We start from the raw sequence: 15438 nt of genomic DNA on the forward strand, positions 1-15438 counted from the left end.
TTTGTTAGTAAATTGGCTGAAATAGGCTGTAAATCAGTTCTAATATTTTGCTACTATGAGGAATGGTTCAGAAGTGGGTGAATTGGGCAATCACAGATGCATGGTGAACTCATATGCACAGATGCATGGCCCTCATATCCATGGATCCCGTATCCGCAGTTTTATTTACCCGCAGATCAGGGATACATGGGGCCCCCGTGCTCCCTCTGGAGGGGAGGGGAGCACAGCACCCACCGGCAGCCTCTGCAGGTCTTAGAAATACAAGGGGAAAAAACCTTTTTTTTTTTTTTTTTTTTTTGCAAAACCAGAAGTGACATTATGAGGGCTTCCACGGGAGAACTTTCACCTCCTCACAGTCACTCTTAGAATGGTTGCGCACCTCTCTGAGTGGCCACCCACTTTTTCTGCTTTTTTTTAAAGCAGAAAAAGGCAACCAGCCACTCAGAATATTGTGCAACTGGAAATCACTGGTGATGTCATCATGTCACTACAATCACTTCCTGGTTTGGGGGGTTGGCATCTGAAGGGAAGGCCCTGGGTGCCACAAGAGCCAGAGATGGGCTTTCTACACAAGTAAAATATTCTGCCACAAAAAGCATGAGGCAATCCAATTTTAGGCTGTCCCTATGTTGCTGGGACTCGTGTTCTAGCAGCATAAGGAACTTTATGGTGGTTGCAAACACCATCAGGACTACCACCGCAAATCATGAGTGGTGGGGGTGGCCCATCACCAGAGCTGTCACATCCCCCAGTGCTGGTAAGTCAGTGCAAGGGGGTCAGGAGGCAGGCAGGAAGGGGATGGAATGGAGCAGGGGGGTGGGTAGAACAAGAAGGAGATGGGATGGAATGGAGCTGGAATGAGGGCCAGAAGAGGGCGGTATCAGTAGCAGTGGCACTGCCAATATCCTATTCCCCTTCCAGATCCACCTAGATCAACCTTCCTGGGTCAACATAGACTTGAGCCAACAAAATAGCTGGCACAAGTCCAAGTAGACCTGTCACTACAGGCTTACCCAGGTTTTCTTTCACAGAGGAGACCTCCACCTACTCCCCGCAGAGGAGACTTCCCCCCTGCAGGATACCACACACACTCTGGTGGTGCAGTTTATTGATAGAGGAGGGCAGGGATAGGATTGGGGCATTAATGTTTTTTTTTCTTCTTCCAGCTCAGCAGCAGTTCTGTTATAGAACACCAGTGTGCCCAGGTACTCAGTTTAGGACTGACTGCTTTATTCTTTAACTAGGAAAAATCCTGGTGAAATCTAAAGAAAGTTAGCAAGAGGAGAATGCAATATGGGAACAATGTCTAAGAAGAAGGGCTACCACAAAATGTAGGAGTGCACCTACTGCCCTGAATGTGCTGCCCCAGTCTCCACTGCAGACAGGTCAGCTATGGAGGTTAGCAGGTTAAGGGCCCAATCCTATCCAATTTTCCAATGCTGTTGCAGCTTTGCCAGTGGGGTATGCGCTGCATCCTGTGGTGGAGGGGCAGTCACTGGGGCCTTCTTAAGATATGGGAACATGTGTTCCCTTACCATGTGGCTGCATTGTGGCTACACAGGAGCTGGAAAGTTGGACAGGATTGGGCCCTAACCCTGCTAACATAAAAACCCAAAAGAAATGTGATTGCTGGTGTTTACAGCAATTTGGCACTGCTATGAGTCTAACATGGAGCAAGGATGACACCCAGTGGCCAAACAGCTTCATGTCAGCTACTTGATTCTTGATACCTTCCAGATTCTCACCTCTCTGAAGCTGAATAATGGCAAACTCTAGCTGAAATGCAATCCATTGCCTTGGCATAACATGCTTTAAAAAATCAACACCCATGAGCTCTGCTGATGCAAACATTTAAGACCTGTATGGGTACATTCAGAGGGCCGTAGTTAGCATTCATAGTTCCTGCTGCGGGCCGAAAGTGACATACTTAAGCAGAGACAACGTTAAGCAAATGATGGCCAGAAATAAGCACTTTGTTCTCACATAGAAACTCATTAGCTGCAAATGATAAGAAGAGAAAATGTGCAAATCTTGATCATTTTTTAAAGGAATGAGAAAGCCCAATTGTCAAGTTGGGAGAGCCCAAGAATAATGGGGGCTGGATTATTTATTTATTTATATAATTTATATCCCACCTTTCTGTCCCAGTAAAGGACACTCAAGGCAACTTACAAAAGAAATCATATAAAACCTAAAAAATATAAATATGTATAAAAATAAAACAAAAACAATAAAACACAATAAAATTTGGAACCCAAAATTAAAATTTAAAAAAAAAATCTACTTACTCTATTAATGGTGGCTGCACTCACAACCCCCCCCCCCCACTTCCTCAAGATGTCAAACACATTACCCTTTGGCAGGGTTGACCCATAAACCACACAACCTTGACCTTGATTCAGTGACTCTCACTTCACTATTAAATTATTACTACACTCAGTTCGTAGAGCTGCCGCCTTGTATGCCTGAAGATCTAAGGCTGCCAGTTAGAAACAACCGGAAGTACCCAAGAACTGACGACACGCTGATATACTGATGAGCTGACCGTCGGTGGCAGAGAGGAGTTGCCGTCAAGTGGAGCACGGGAGGCTAAGGGCCAGAGAGAGGCCAGACTGGGAAGGAATCCAGCTGGAACGAGGAGTTCTATGGAAGACTAGAACTATTGCATTGCAAAAACCCCTACGGGGGTTTAGAACAGCCTATGTAACCGCCTATGTAAACCGCCTTGGATTAAAGTCTGAGGAGAAATCTGACGACCAAAGAAAGGCGGTATATAAATGCCGGTATAAATAATAAATACAACACCCCCTTTCAATGAACTCTCTCACCCCCTGTCCCCCTCTCATGGAGCCAGAGATCCCCACCTTCTCCCCTGTCCCCCTCTCACAGCTATGTGCAGCTGCACTTGGTCACAGCCATTTGCTGTTGCTTGTCTCTGCTGTGAATTGAATTGCACACTCCCAGTTGTGTTCTAAGTTGTATGTTATATGTAGAGCTTCTGGCTTAAGAGCAGAACACTCTGCCTTTGCACTGTTTTGCACCAGAAGTGTCCTGAGAAATTCTGAGTGATAGATCACTTTTTTACATTTTAGTTTTTTCCTTGTGCTGGTCTTTAATCACTGGTTCATACATGAATTGATCACCAAAAATTAGCTACTGGTGGGGCTTTCACAGTGAACTAGCTACCTCCCTTCCTGCGTTGCTGGCCCTGCAAGGCATTCTGGAGCACTGCCATTATTCCATTCTCTTTCAAGTACCCCTAAAGGTTCTGTTGAGTGCCCCTGGGGATACATGAACCCCAGGTTGGGAACCACTGTTCTATTAGTATGTTGTTTACAGTGCAGTTACTCTTTGATAGTGTTTACAAAAAGATGGTGAAGACCAGAATTTAAAAGTTTATGAATGAAAATGAATCTTATGATCTTTTACTATATTTTTAATAAATTAGAGACTCTCAGTTCTTAGGTAACAATTACTGGTAGGTTATTTTTCAGGATCTGGACTAGGGTAAAATCAGACAAAACTATAATACTAGTTTATGACCCCAACTTATCTGAGGGTCATAGAAAATTATATGATTCTTGCCTTAAAACCTGCCCTCAGCTTATCTGTGAGATCAACTTATACGCGAGTATCTGCAGTGCATGTAATAAATGTGACAAAGGTTTCCCTAGATTGTATATTGGCTGTACATAAGAACTACAGACTTTTATTTCTCCTGTAACAGACATGAAAACTGGTTAAGATTTTCCTTAACAAACCCTATAGAGTTTGCACAATTGGCCTATGTTGGACATTTGTACACACACATGGAAACCCAATGTTCTGTACATCATTAGTGAAGGACAACGCTTTAGCCTCCCTTTGAAATCCCAGAAATTCCTAGGGCTTATTTTGTACAATATATTTTTTCCAGAGTGAAAATTATTCCCGTGACACAAAAATACAGAAAAGCTCTCACCTTTTTCATCTTTTCATCTCATTTTTTCTAACATAAACTGTTAACAGGCTTTAGTGACATTCCGTAGTTTATCATTTGATGAAGTGGATGTTTTCTCTTAAAATAGCCAAACCTCACAGTCATGACATGAGAAAAATGGCCTTTGTACACGACATTTCCCCACCACTGAGACTGGCTATGGTACTGTAATTCTAAACAGCATTTATATCTCCCTTTTCCCCATCAGATAATATGGGTAGAACTCAACATTACGTTAGTCACAGAGCTGTCTCCACTCCATATCACTTTCTCCCCTCTTCCTGATTATGTCTAGTATGGCACAATGCATGAAGTGATATTTTAGGGCTGTGTGATTCCCAGCTGCTGTCAACAGCAGCCAATGATGTGAGGTGGGGCAGTGTGAAACACACAGCAAGATGACATTGCATCGTATGTGTTATACCAGATGTCGTCCAAGAAGACGACAGAGCGTGATAGAGAATGAGTGAATGAGAATGAGTGTTACAAGAAATTCCATATTTCTTAGACTTAGAACCACCCTAATCATGCTAATAATTCAGGTAAGAATTTAGATTTCAACACAGCTACATGGCCAAAGAATCTGAGTGAACTACAACAGCTATACAGATTAATGAATTATTTCACCTCCTGCATGAATGACACACCATTCCCTGGCCAAACACATGCTGTTTCCAGTTTTCCCATTTCTTTTTCCCAAAGGCAACAGCCGTTTGGACTCAGCAACAGATGTAAAACCGTGAAGAAAACCCACCAAAAATAGCTGCATGAGTATGATATTCATTGCAGTAACAAGATAACTCATGGAATAATAAGGGTATGTTCATCAATAACATTGATCTTCTCCTCACTGCTCCTGTTCTGGCCTAACTTGCCAACAGATGTTCAGTGGTGGGACCACTATGCTTAATAAAGAGCAAAGTTGCTACTGCTGAAAGGGAAAATTGCCAGTGATTTTTCACTGGCTTGCTTGTTTTCTTTCTTCTCACCAATCTGTTTAGCACAAACAGTACAGATAAAACAAAGCCAACACATTTTTCACCATCTTCAAAGTCGCTCCAAGACATACAGAGCAAATACAGACAACTCAGTAGCTGATATGTTTTTTGATAAACCTTTTAATAACCACAACCATTTTCTGAGCAATTTTGCCTTTCCAACCGGAACAACCAAAAAATTAACTGTGAAATAAAACTGAACAGTATACCTTGATTGCGTTGTCATTAATGATCTAGGTTCCTGACTACTTTGAAATTTGTTTCAGCTTTATTATGGGATTTCCAAACACACACACACACACACACACTTTTTCTACATATTAATTGTTTTTATTATTGTATTTCTTTCATTTCCTCATTGTACTCTCCAATTAATGATGTTATTTTGACCTTGGCAGACTTTTGTAGACTTTTAAATTTCAAGAACATTTTCAAGAAACCTCTCCACTTTCTGTTAAGGTACTTCACAACTGATGTATTACACAACTGTTGCCACAAATGCTCCCAATCCAGCACATGGGTCTACTGCATTTCTGACATTCAACAAAGAGGGCAGGATATGAAGTAGGGACAGTCCCCTTACCAAAAACAACAACCAACAACAACAACAACAACAACAAAATCCTCTCCCCAAAACAAACTAGACACACATGCTTAGCTACTGTCAGTGCTAGTGAGGAAATGGCACTTTGCGCATGCTCAGTGGTACTCTATAAGTACCCATCACTTTTAGCATGTGATGGGTGGATCATAGGGAAATCTCCAGCCTAGAATGAAGATGAAGGGTAAAGCTGGTATGCTTGTGTGAAAGCTATGCCCAGATGGGAGGACAAAGCTAGTATCCCTGAATCAATGCCAGAATTAAACCATGGCCCCAGCACTAGTCCAGCATAAGAAGTTGGCATTGCAGCATGACAAAATGCATACACACACCAAGATGGAGAAAGGTCTTTTTTAGCCCTGCTATGCAGCCAACTTGTAAGGGCCAGAAGGAGGGGTTGCCAGTAGGCAGGTATATACATACACTTTGGCCTTCTGTGCCTGGTATCAGATTGCCGCTCTTTACAGTTTGAAAATATAATAGGATAGGACTGGATTGTAAAGCGCAAATATTAGGACTTGAACGAGCAATTGCAAATAACCCCCTGGGACTGTTTGGTTGTCTGTGTGGCCTCAGTGACGTACTAAGATAGGAATATTTAGCACATTATTAATTAATACAGCCAGTGTTAAACTGACTACCACCACCACCCTGCCCAATCTGTAGCCATATACATACCATTTGGAAGGGGCCTACATTAGGGCTACCAGATGCAAACTGGGACAGAGTGCCTATACCTTTAACCATTGTATAGAAGGGGGAATTTTGGCAGGTGCAGCTCAACAAGAAAGGGTTTAAAAAAAAAAAGCAAAGAAATACTGGAAAATAATACATAAATTCTTGCAAGATATATTGAATTGTGTATTACCATTCAGACCAGAAATATTCCTCCTAAATGTGACATTAGAAATTAAAGACCAATGTAGAAAATACCTTATTGTACATATTGTTACAGCGGCAAGAATACTGTTTGCGCAAAATTGGAAATCTACAGACGTGCCAACTAGAGAAAATTTAATAGACAAAATTTATGAAATAGCAGAAATGGAAGTTTTAACAGAAAGAATGAAAGAGAGAGATTTAGGTAGAGTAAGAAAATACTGGAAGCCTTTTTATGATTGGATAGATAATTTTAGTTAAACAATATCGAGTGTTTAGATAAATTTAAATTTTTATAATGGCAAATATGATAGCTTTTGTACTGTAGATTATTTTTTTTTCAGTCGTTTCATTGCTTTTCTTCTTCTTCTTCTTCTTTTGAATAATGTATGTTGTAATCTAGGGCCATATCCTTATGTGCAACCTGTGTAGTACCTGCCCAAAGTCTAACCCATTTTCCTCACCTGTATCTTTAATAAATAAATAAAATATTTAATATAAAAAAAGAAAGGGTTTAAAAAGCTGCACCTGCCAAAATTCCTTCCTCTATACCAGGGGTGTCCAAACCCGGGCCCAGGGGCCACTTGGAGGCCCTCCAATCAGGCCCTCCAGGAGCCCCCAGTCTCCAGTGAGCATCTGGCCCTCTGGAGACTTGCTGGAGCTCGTGCTGGCCCAACACAACTGCTCTCAGCATGAGGACGACTGTTTGACCTCTCACCTGAGCTGTGGGATGAAGTCTCCCTCCACTACTTGCTTTTTCATGTCTGTGATGCAGCTGTGGCAGTGAAGGAAAGGCTGGCCTTGCTTTGTGCAAAGCCTTTTATAGGCCTTGAGCTACTGCAAGACCTTCATTCATTCATATAAGTTCAATCTCTAATAAATTCATTTATGTAAATTTATTCAAATTTTAAATGTAAATTAATTCTTTTTTCCCTGGCCCCCGTTACAGTGTCAGAGAGATGATGTGGCCCTCCTGCCAAAATGTTTGGACACCCCTGCTCTACACAATGGTTAAAGGTATAGGCACTCTGTCCCAGTTTGCATTAGGTAACTCTACCTACACCCCCTCTCTTGTAAAGACCTTCTCCCTCAAACAACACAAAAGATGTACATCCGTAGTATTTTGAGACTTTCCCCACATTGCTTTCCAAACAACTCTGAATTTAAACCACAACTTGGGTGTTTCCCAGAAATGCTGCCAAAAGGGAAACTCACTGGAAAAAAATATAACCGGAAGCAGTCTGGATCTGAGTGCCAAAATCTGCACAATATGCTCTGCACTCTCTGAAATCACAGAAATCTGCCTTTCCTTACTGGGGATGCTTACAGCTGTGCTGAATTTACTTGAGGTTCATTTTTTGCAACACACGTGACATGTAGAGAAAAAAGAATCGCCAAGGACTGCAAAATCAAGATTTCTTGTTAGGCCAGTGGGTAGTTCTTCCTTTGACACAGCTGTAACATGAACCTGCAATCTGAAAATGCTGACCTTCTTTAACATGGTGCCTGAAATTTAAAGGAAGAAACCCATGGTGCCGCAAACAGCACAGGCCTCCTGCTCATGAATGTTAGGAGAAAAAGAGGACAGCACCGTGCATAGCACTGCAGATGGTCTCCATTATAATTTCAGTTGTCATTTGAGGTAGTAGACGTTATTGCCCATTTGTGCGCACCTCCCCTGCAAAATCACAGGATGAAAAGTGCTTAGCAAAAGTCAGCCAACCCTGCCCCCCCTTCAACTTAGCCTTAGGCATTTTAGATGTTGGTCTGCAACAGATCAACATTACTGTACCTGACAGTCTTTAATGTGTCACATTAGTAAAACTTATTTTAAGCATGTGACAAGTTGAAGAAATTACATACATGCACAATGACAATAGTGATACCTTTGTACATGTTCATGATCTAATTTTACTTCCTACAAATAAAATTGATTTTACAAAATGATTACAAATCCTGTTCCTGATATCTCCATGTAAGGTTATTTTCAAGTAAAGGTCAGTCAAAATAGCTCAAGAGAAATGCTATTAGTATTATATTCTGAATTAAAGATTTCATAAAGCAGGTGATTCATTATTTCCAACTATGGGATTCTCCTGAGTGCTGTTTGCCCTACAAAAAGGAATATCTCACAAACTATAAATAATGCAGACCAGCCATTAAATATTGATCTGTGACATAGCATTCACAACTGCACAATTAGGATAGCTTTAAAAAGGAGAGGAAAAAAACTCTTATTGTAAATTACACATTCAAAGAGAACAGTTTACATATTCTCTTTGGTATGGACATTTGTTGAAAAGATAGGTGACATTCGTGGGATTCCTTAATATAAACATTTTAAAAAAACAACTGTGGTTAAAATCCTATGCATACTTGGGTGAAAGCCCCATTGATTATAATGGGTCATGTCTGAGTAGACATGCAGAGGATTGAGCTTTCTCACTTAACTCTGAAACCAGTCACCCTTTCTCTACCTATGTTGTCTTACAAATCAGTCCAACTCATGTAATACATTTGAGTATGTGGTAGCTCCTTTTGCTTTTGTTTGAGCTCGGTTCCAGTGAGTTGTTTAGCTTTACTTTATGCTATTCCTTTAATAATAATTTAACACAAAACGCAAAAATCTACAATAAGAAACTTCATGTTGACAGCCTTTGGGGTTCATTAGCTCTAATGAACCTCTTTGCCCATACAAATCTACTTCTTTATCAACCACTGCAAAGAAACCCAAGGATTCAATTCTTGGTTTCTTTCCTGCTTATACTTCCCACTGTTTTATGAGGCTACATGAGCACATACAAAAATAGGTATGCTAGAACCCTGCAGTAAGGAATGGAGAACTCAGTAAGAGCAGATAGAAAGAAACAGATGAGATTATAGTGGAGAAGAAAAGATGGTCACCCCAATTCAAGGAGTTTGTTCCACCAGCATCAACAGGTTTCTATTCACAAAATGACCTTCTAGATCAGGGGTGCCCAAACCCCAGACTGGGGGCCATTTGCGGCCCTCAGGGACCCCCAATCCAGCCTGAGGGAAGCCTCCAGTCTCCAATGAGCCTCTAGCCCTTCAGAGGCTTGCAGAAGCCCACGCTGGCCCAATTCAACTACTCTCAGTACAAGGGTCAACTGTTTGACCTCTCACGTGAGCTGAGGGCTCCCTCTACTGCTTGCTGTTTCACATCTGTGAAGCAGCAGCAAAGGAAGGTTTGGCCTTGCATTGCACAAGGTCTTTTATCAAGGTGTTTTATCTACTGGGAGACATTAATTAATTAATTAATTAATGTTCCAACTCTAATATATTCATTTATGTAAATTCATTCAAATTTGAAATGTAAATTAATTCTTTTTTCCCAGCCCCCAACACCATGTCAGAGAGATGATATGGCTACCCTGCCAAAAAGTTTAGATGCCCCTGTTCTAGATCAAATCCAGTATGTACCAAAGATTGCTGAAAGGGGTAAAAACCTGTACCCAGCATGGAAAGGGCTAGTGTCATGGGCCAGCATAGTTGGGCAGCTGTTGAAGGCCCTCTCCTATCTTAGTGCCCATAGTTTTCAAATGGTGGTGACAAAGCAACCCTCCTGGGGCCCACACAACTAATAGGGGTTCATGGATGCAGTTTGCTGAAGGCCCCCTGAAACCTGGAGAAAGCATTGCATCCAGATGCCAGTCTGTTTTGACATTATCCATCACATGATTTTGAGGAAACTTCACATAACATAAAGTGACTAATCCCAGCAGCTTCATTCTCTCTGCATCTGTTCAATCTCAATGAGTTAATTCTTCTGTTTAATAAAGTGGCAAGGAGCCTCACCATAGTGTGCAAGCAACCCTTCCCCCTCCCCTTCAGAGCCATTCCTGGCAGTAGAAGCAAAATGGAGCCAAATGCAGGATGGAGCACATGGGCTGTCAAGGCGAATGCCTCCATTTTGCTCCCCCACAGGGAATGGCTCCAAAGGGGAGGGGCCGCCACAGTGAGACTCCCTGCAAAACTTAGCGCTTTGCACCCCCTCTAGCTATGGCATTGATATAATATGTTACAGCCTTTCATACAGTTGTGCTTACAGACCTTAAGATGGGATCTGTTGTGGAAAGAGGTTTTGAAGAGGGACTGAACAATAACCAAGCTGACAAAGAGAAAGGAGAACACTGTCCTTGGTTTACGGAGTGGGACAGAGTTAGTCAATAAGGTGAGAGCATAGGGAAGACAAGGTCACATGAAATGGACGGAAGAAATAATGGGAGATCCAGTTGGGGAGAGAGTAAAGCAGAATCCAAAACATAACAAATAGATAGTTTGAAGAGCACAAATGTGATCATCAGAAAGTCACAGAAAGATTGTGGTGGTTACTTTTATTACAAGCTGTAAGTGAGTAGACAATGGTAGAATGGTCCCGTAAAGAGATTTCCACTGCCACAGGATAATTAGGGCCAAATCCTATCCAACTTTCCAATGCTAGAGTAGCTGTGCCAATCAGGCATGCACGGCATCCTGTGGTCGGGGGCAGCCACGAAGGCCTCCTCCAGGTAAGGGAATTTGTTCCCTTTCCTCAGGGCTGCATTGTGGCTGCACTGGCACTGGGAAGTTGGATAGGACTGGGCCCTTAATCTTCCCCCAAAGTCCTGCTTAATTTCGTAGGCTTTAAAAAAAACCAACCATCTTCACTTTACAGTCCATTTGCAGAATAAAATAAAACATAGTTTTATACCTTAAATTTGTCAACTTCTGCCTTTGAACACGTTGCATGGTAAGACAGCACCTGACCCAGAACAAATTGAAGAAAAAAACTGTCACCAGTGAGAAACTGAAATTATATAGTCGCTTGAAGACATTTCTGAAAGGACTACTAAAATGGTTTATTAATATTTATGCAACATATATTTTACTTGAATTGATATAATCACTGGTTACCCTTGCAGTACTCCCAGAATAATTTTCTAGGAAACCATATACAGTAAATGATGTAATGATGTAGACAATGCTATTGTTCTAAGATTTTTCTTTTACATTTTAAAAAGAATGAAACCAGGACATAAAAATGAAATCATTATAGGTTTTAGGTTAAAATACATTATTTCACAAATAGCCCAATCCTATCCCCTGCCAGTTCATAGCATGCAGCCACGCCAACAGTATGCACTCTTCATGCTATGGAAGGGGGGCAACCAGAAGGCCATCGAGGGGTAAGAAAAGTTTCTTACTTACCCCTTGATCTCCTCAGATCCACATAAGTTATGTAGCTGGTGTAAGACCAGAAGAGGAAGGGGCTGGGTTTACCTGGAAAATCAGGGATAGGATTCTGGTGCAAGTTGCTGCCACTGGAATCCACCCCTTCCAGCCCCTGAATTGCCTGTCTTTCCACAACCCATTCTTTCTGCCACCTTGTTGATGTGTGTGGGGAGCTGCTGGCCGTTTCTGCTGGTGGCTCCCTCATGCTCAGCAAGGGCACCACATTTATGGTGGTGCTGCTGCATTTATGACAGTGAAACAAGAGTTCTGCTGTTGTAAATATAAGATAGGATTGGGCCATAAGGCTGTAATCCTACACATATTTTCCTGGGAGTAAGCCCCACTGAACTTAATAGGTCTTACTTTTTAGTAAACGCATCTAGATCTGCACTGTTACTAGGTATGGTTTCCAAGGTATGCCAAAGTCAATAAATTCACTTTTTCAACCTGTACAGTGTTATGGTGCTTTATAAAGTAATTGGTGTTTTAGAAAGTAAAGCATTATGGTGCTTTAGAAGTAAAAAAATCCAAGCATACCATCCAAGTGGCATCTCCCAGACACAGAAATTGTATATTCAAGACTGTAGTGCCCTTTGTTAAAGATATAAGTGGTCATAGATTTGTACTTTCAGAGATTAGCAGAAGCAATTTATTTATGTGGTGTTTTGTTTTTTTTAATTCTCTTTGACTGTCCTCCTGCTTTTGTTTAGGCTTTTTGACTACTGGTTTTTGGATAATTTTAAATGAGAATTGTTTTCCTTTGCTTTTATTGTAAACCCCTTTGGAAGCATCACCGCAATCCTATACATGCTCTCCTGGGAGTAAGTCCCACTGAGCAAAATGAGACTTACTGCCCGATCTTATCCTGGGGAGGTGCTGATGGCCCACACACTGCCCCAGCAACAGCCATCATACAAACATGCCATAAGGCACATTGTGGCAGCCAGGAGGGGAAAGGAGCCAGCAGAGAGGCCATCACCAGTCAGCGTGGGTCTCCACACCAGCAGGATGAGCAGCAGGAGTCTGCAGTGGTAAGTATGCTGGGGAGGAACTCCAGGGTGAGGGAGGGCAGGGGGAAGACAATTTCTGGGTGGGGGAGTGTGGAACAGGGGAGGATTAAGTTCAGGATTGGGATCAGCTGTGGCAGTGCACACCATATCCTAATCCCTGTCCCCGACCCAGACAGCCCTATACAGGCTGCCTGGATTTGCACCAGCTAAATAGCTGATGCAGATTCGAGTAACCCCATAGGGCAGAGTGGGGCATTACCCAGGAAAAGAGAGGAAATATCCCCCTACCCCAAAGTGACATCCAGCTTGCTTCTAACCTGCATAGGATACAGCGCAGGCCATGAGATCTGGCTGTTCCAGCAGAGGTTAGGATTGGTCTGTAAGTTTTGTTCAGCATTTTTGGTATGCTTGTAATCGTCCTTCCTTTGTTTATAAAACATTACTACTAAACTGTGATGACTCTTCATCACTTCCATAATCCACTGTCACATAACAGTGTGTTTAATCCTTACATATCTTCCAAGGGGTGGTATCTTGCAGTCAATCAATTAATATTGTTCTTAGAGGAAACAATGAATGACTTCTCAGTACAGATCCTTTATTGCATACATGGCTGAGTTTTAAAAACAGTTTGGCCATAGCTATAGGCAGCCCAAGCGTAGGCAGAGAAAGAACCGTGAATGCAGCTGGAGGCGTTTTGAAATCACCCAGCTGAACTGTCAAGCTAAATGGAAAAGCAGCATGTCTGAGTCAAATGGTGACTGAGCAAAATTTTTCAGAACACCTATAGCTGCATGCAAGGGCCTGCACTGCCTATGCTACGGCTGCTTAGGTTTGCAGTCGTTGCTACAATTATAGCACTGGCATCGCAGCAGGGTCATGTTGAGCCTGCGTCCATGGGCCCACACCTGCTAATGCCCACTCAAGAGCACATGCCTCCCCATCCTGCTGACCACTTTACAATAGTGGAAAACATGCTACCACTGCTTTCAGGGCTGGTCTATGGGAAGGGTGAGAGAAGGAGGAGCTTTTCTTTATGAAAAAAGGTCAGACAATAAACGGACGTAGAAATCTTGTTGGCATCCTTCAGTCTCGGAAGACTATGGTATCCTGCTCTGAATAGTGTTCTGGAACAGTGTCCTCTCCAGTGCGCGAAGCCTGGGTAAAACAGATATGGAGGATAGGCTGTTACCCATGCAGCAAATCCCCCCTCTCCCTGTCGCTGAAATGGTCCAATGGAAAGGCAGAGGCCAATACGGTTGGTTCCAGCGGCATCGCAGGAGTTGCCAGAGCGTGACTGTGTTCAGCCATGAACTGCCTCGGGGACTCCGGCTCTGGATTTTGCCTCGAGGTTGACTCCTGAAGCCTTTTCCATAACTGGATGTAGCCACAAGGCAGTGGAGGTTTGGGATCAGTTTTCCTTCTCTCAGATGAGCTGCCTTCCCAGGCTGATAAGTCCCATCTACCCGGTGGCTGTTTAGCCACCTCTTACGACAAGTACAGCCAAACTGAGGGCCTATTCTTGTCCCCAGCCCCCAGGGGAAATATAAGGGGAAGTAGAAATATAGGCATCTTATTTCCGTTGGGACAGGGATCAGTGTGTCTTCATGCCTAGTCACTGCCCCAAGTTCCCTTCAGGAGATGCTGCTGCAGAAGCCTTCATTTATGAAATACATAATTTATGCAAATACCTGATTTATGATAATACTTACATCAAGAGCCAGAGATTGTTTCGCCCAGGATTTCTTCACCTGATCATACATTATGGTGTTGTTGATGCCCAAGCCACAAAATATAACAAAAGCCTAAACAAATGGGGGGGAAAATTGAACATGTCACCTACAGATATCCACACCAATTTAATTTAAAATTTCTTAAAGGACCATATATGAGGGGAAGTTGATCCAGAAAATAACTGTTTAGCATGGGGCACAATGACCACAATATGAGATAACCTGTGAAATTGTGCCCATACTGTGAAACAGGCCAGGATATCTCATTCACTTCAAAGATTTACGTACTATTGAAAAGGAAAAATCATCAGCAGTAAAGCAGTATAATAGTAAAGACTACTATACAGTGAGAGAGAGAGAGAGAGAGAGAGAGAGAGAGAGAGAGAGAGAGAGAGAGAGAGAGAGAGAGTTGGCCTATGACAGAGGGTGATTCAGTATCTAGCAACCCAATCTGGAAAGGATCTGGCATGTGCCGATCCACTCCCTCCTTCCCCAAAACATTCCTAGTTCCTCTCGCCAACTCGCAGCTCACAAAAGGCAGCACAGCAGCAGGACTTATGGCAGCAGTTTGTGAGATTCATAGAAATGGGGCATGTCCCATTGAAATTAATGAAACTTAAATTAGTCATGATTAACTTGAATAATTGATTTCAATGGTACTTAGACATGATGACTAATTTTCTTCGCATGCAAGCTATTCAGTTAACAACTTATCCCATGCAACTGAGTCCTATGTAGAAGCACTGCTACTGTGTAGACTCTCCATGGTTGCAGTACCTTTATGAGCAAGCCTGAAAGCCTCACCCTGAAACACTGCACCCCTTCTCCAGAGCCGGACCAGCACCTGCTCCAGACCTGCTCCAAGCCGGACCAGCACCTGAGGCAAAGCTCAAATTCCACACACGCCCCCAATCACTCCTCCTCCTCCTCCTCCTGCTTTAGTTCCACTGCAATGATCTGCAACTCATCCATCCACTGTCTCCTTTTGACCCTGTTCCTCCATCCT

At 42.5% G+C, this 15438-nt stretch overlaps 1 protein-coding gene across 1 annotated transcript in view; it reads right to left on the minus strand.

Annotated features, from left to right (window-relative positions):
- Positions 1-15438, minus strand: part of PDE11A (phosphodiesterase 11A) — a 130340-nt gene that overhangs the window by 92163 nt on the left and 22739 nt on the right. The window contains exons 7-8 of the mRNA XM_066635002.1: positions 14412-14504; positions 11169-11219 (exon numbers count right to left, since the gene is read on the minus strand). Coding sequence (XP_066491099.1) covers positions 11169-11219; positions 14412-14504 — 144 coding nt within the window. The remainder of the gene's footprint in view (positions 1-11168; positions 11220-14411; positions 14505-15438) is intronic.

Source organism: Tiliqua scincoides, chromosome 1 (genome assembly GCF_035046505.1).
Source record: "Tiliqua scincoides isolate rTilSci1 chromosome 1, rTilSci1.hap2, whole genome shotgun sequence".
Classification (NCBI taxonomy): domain Eukaryota; kingdom Metazoa; phylum Chordata; class Lepidosauria; order Squamata; family Scincidae; genus Tiliqua; species Tiliqua scincoides.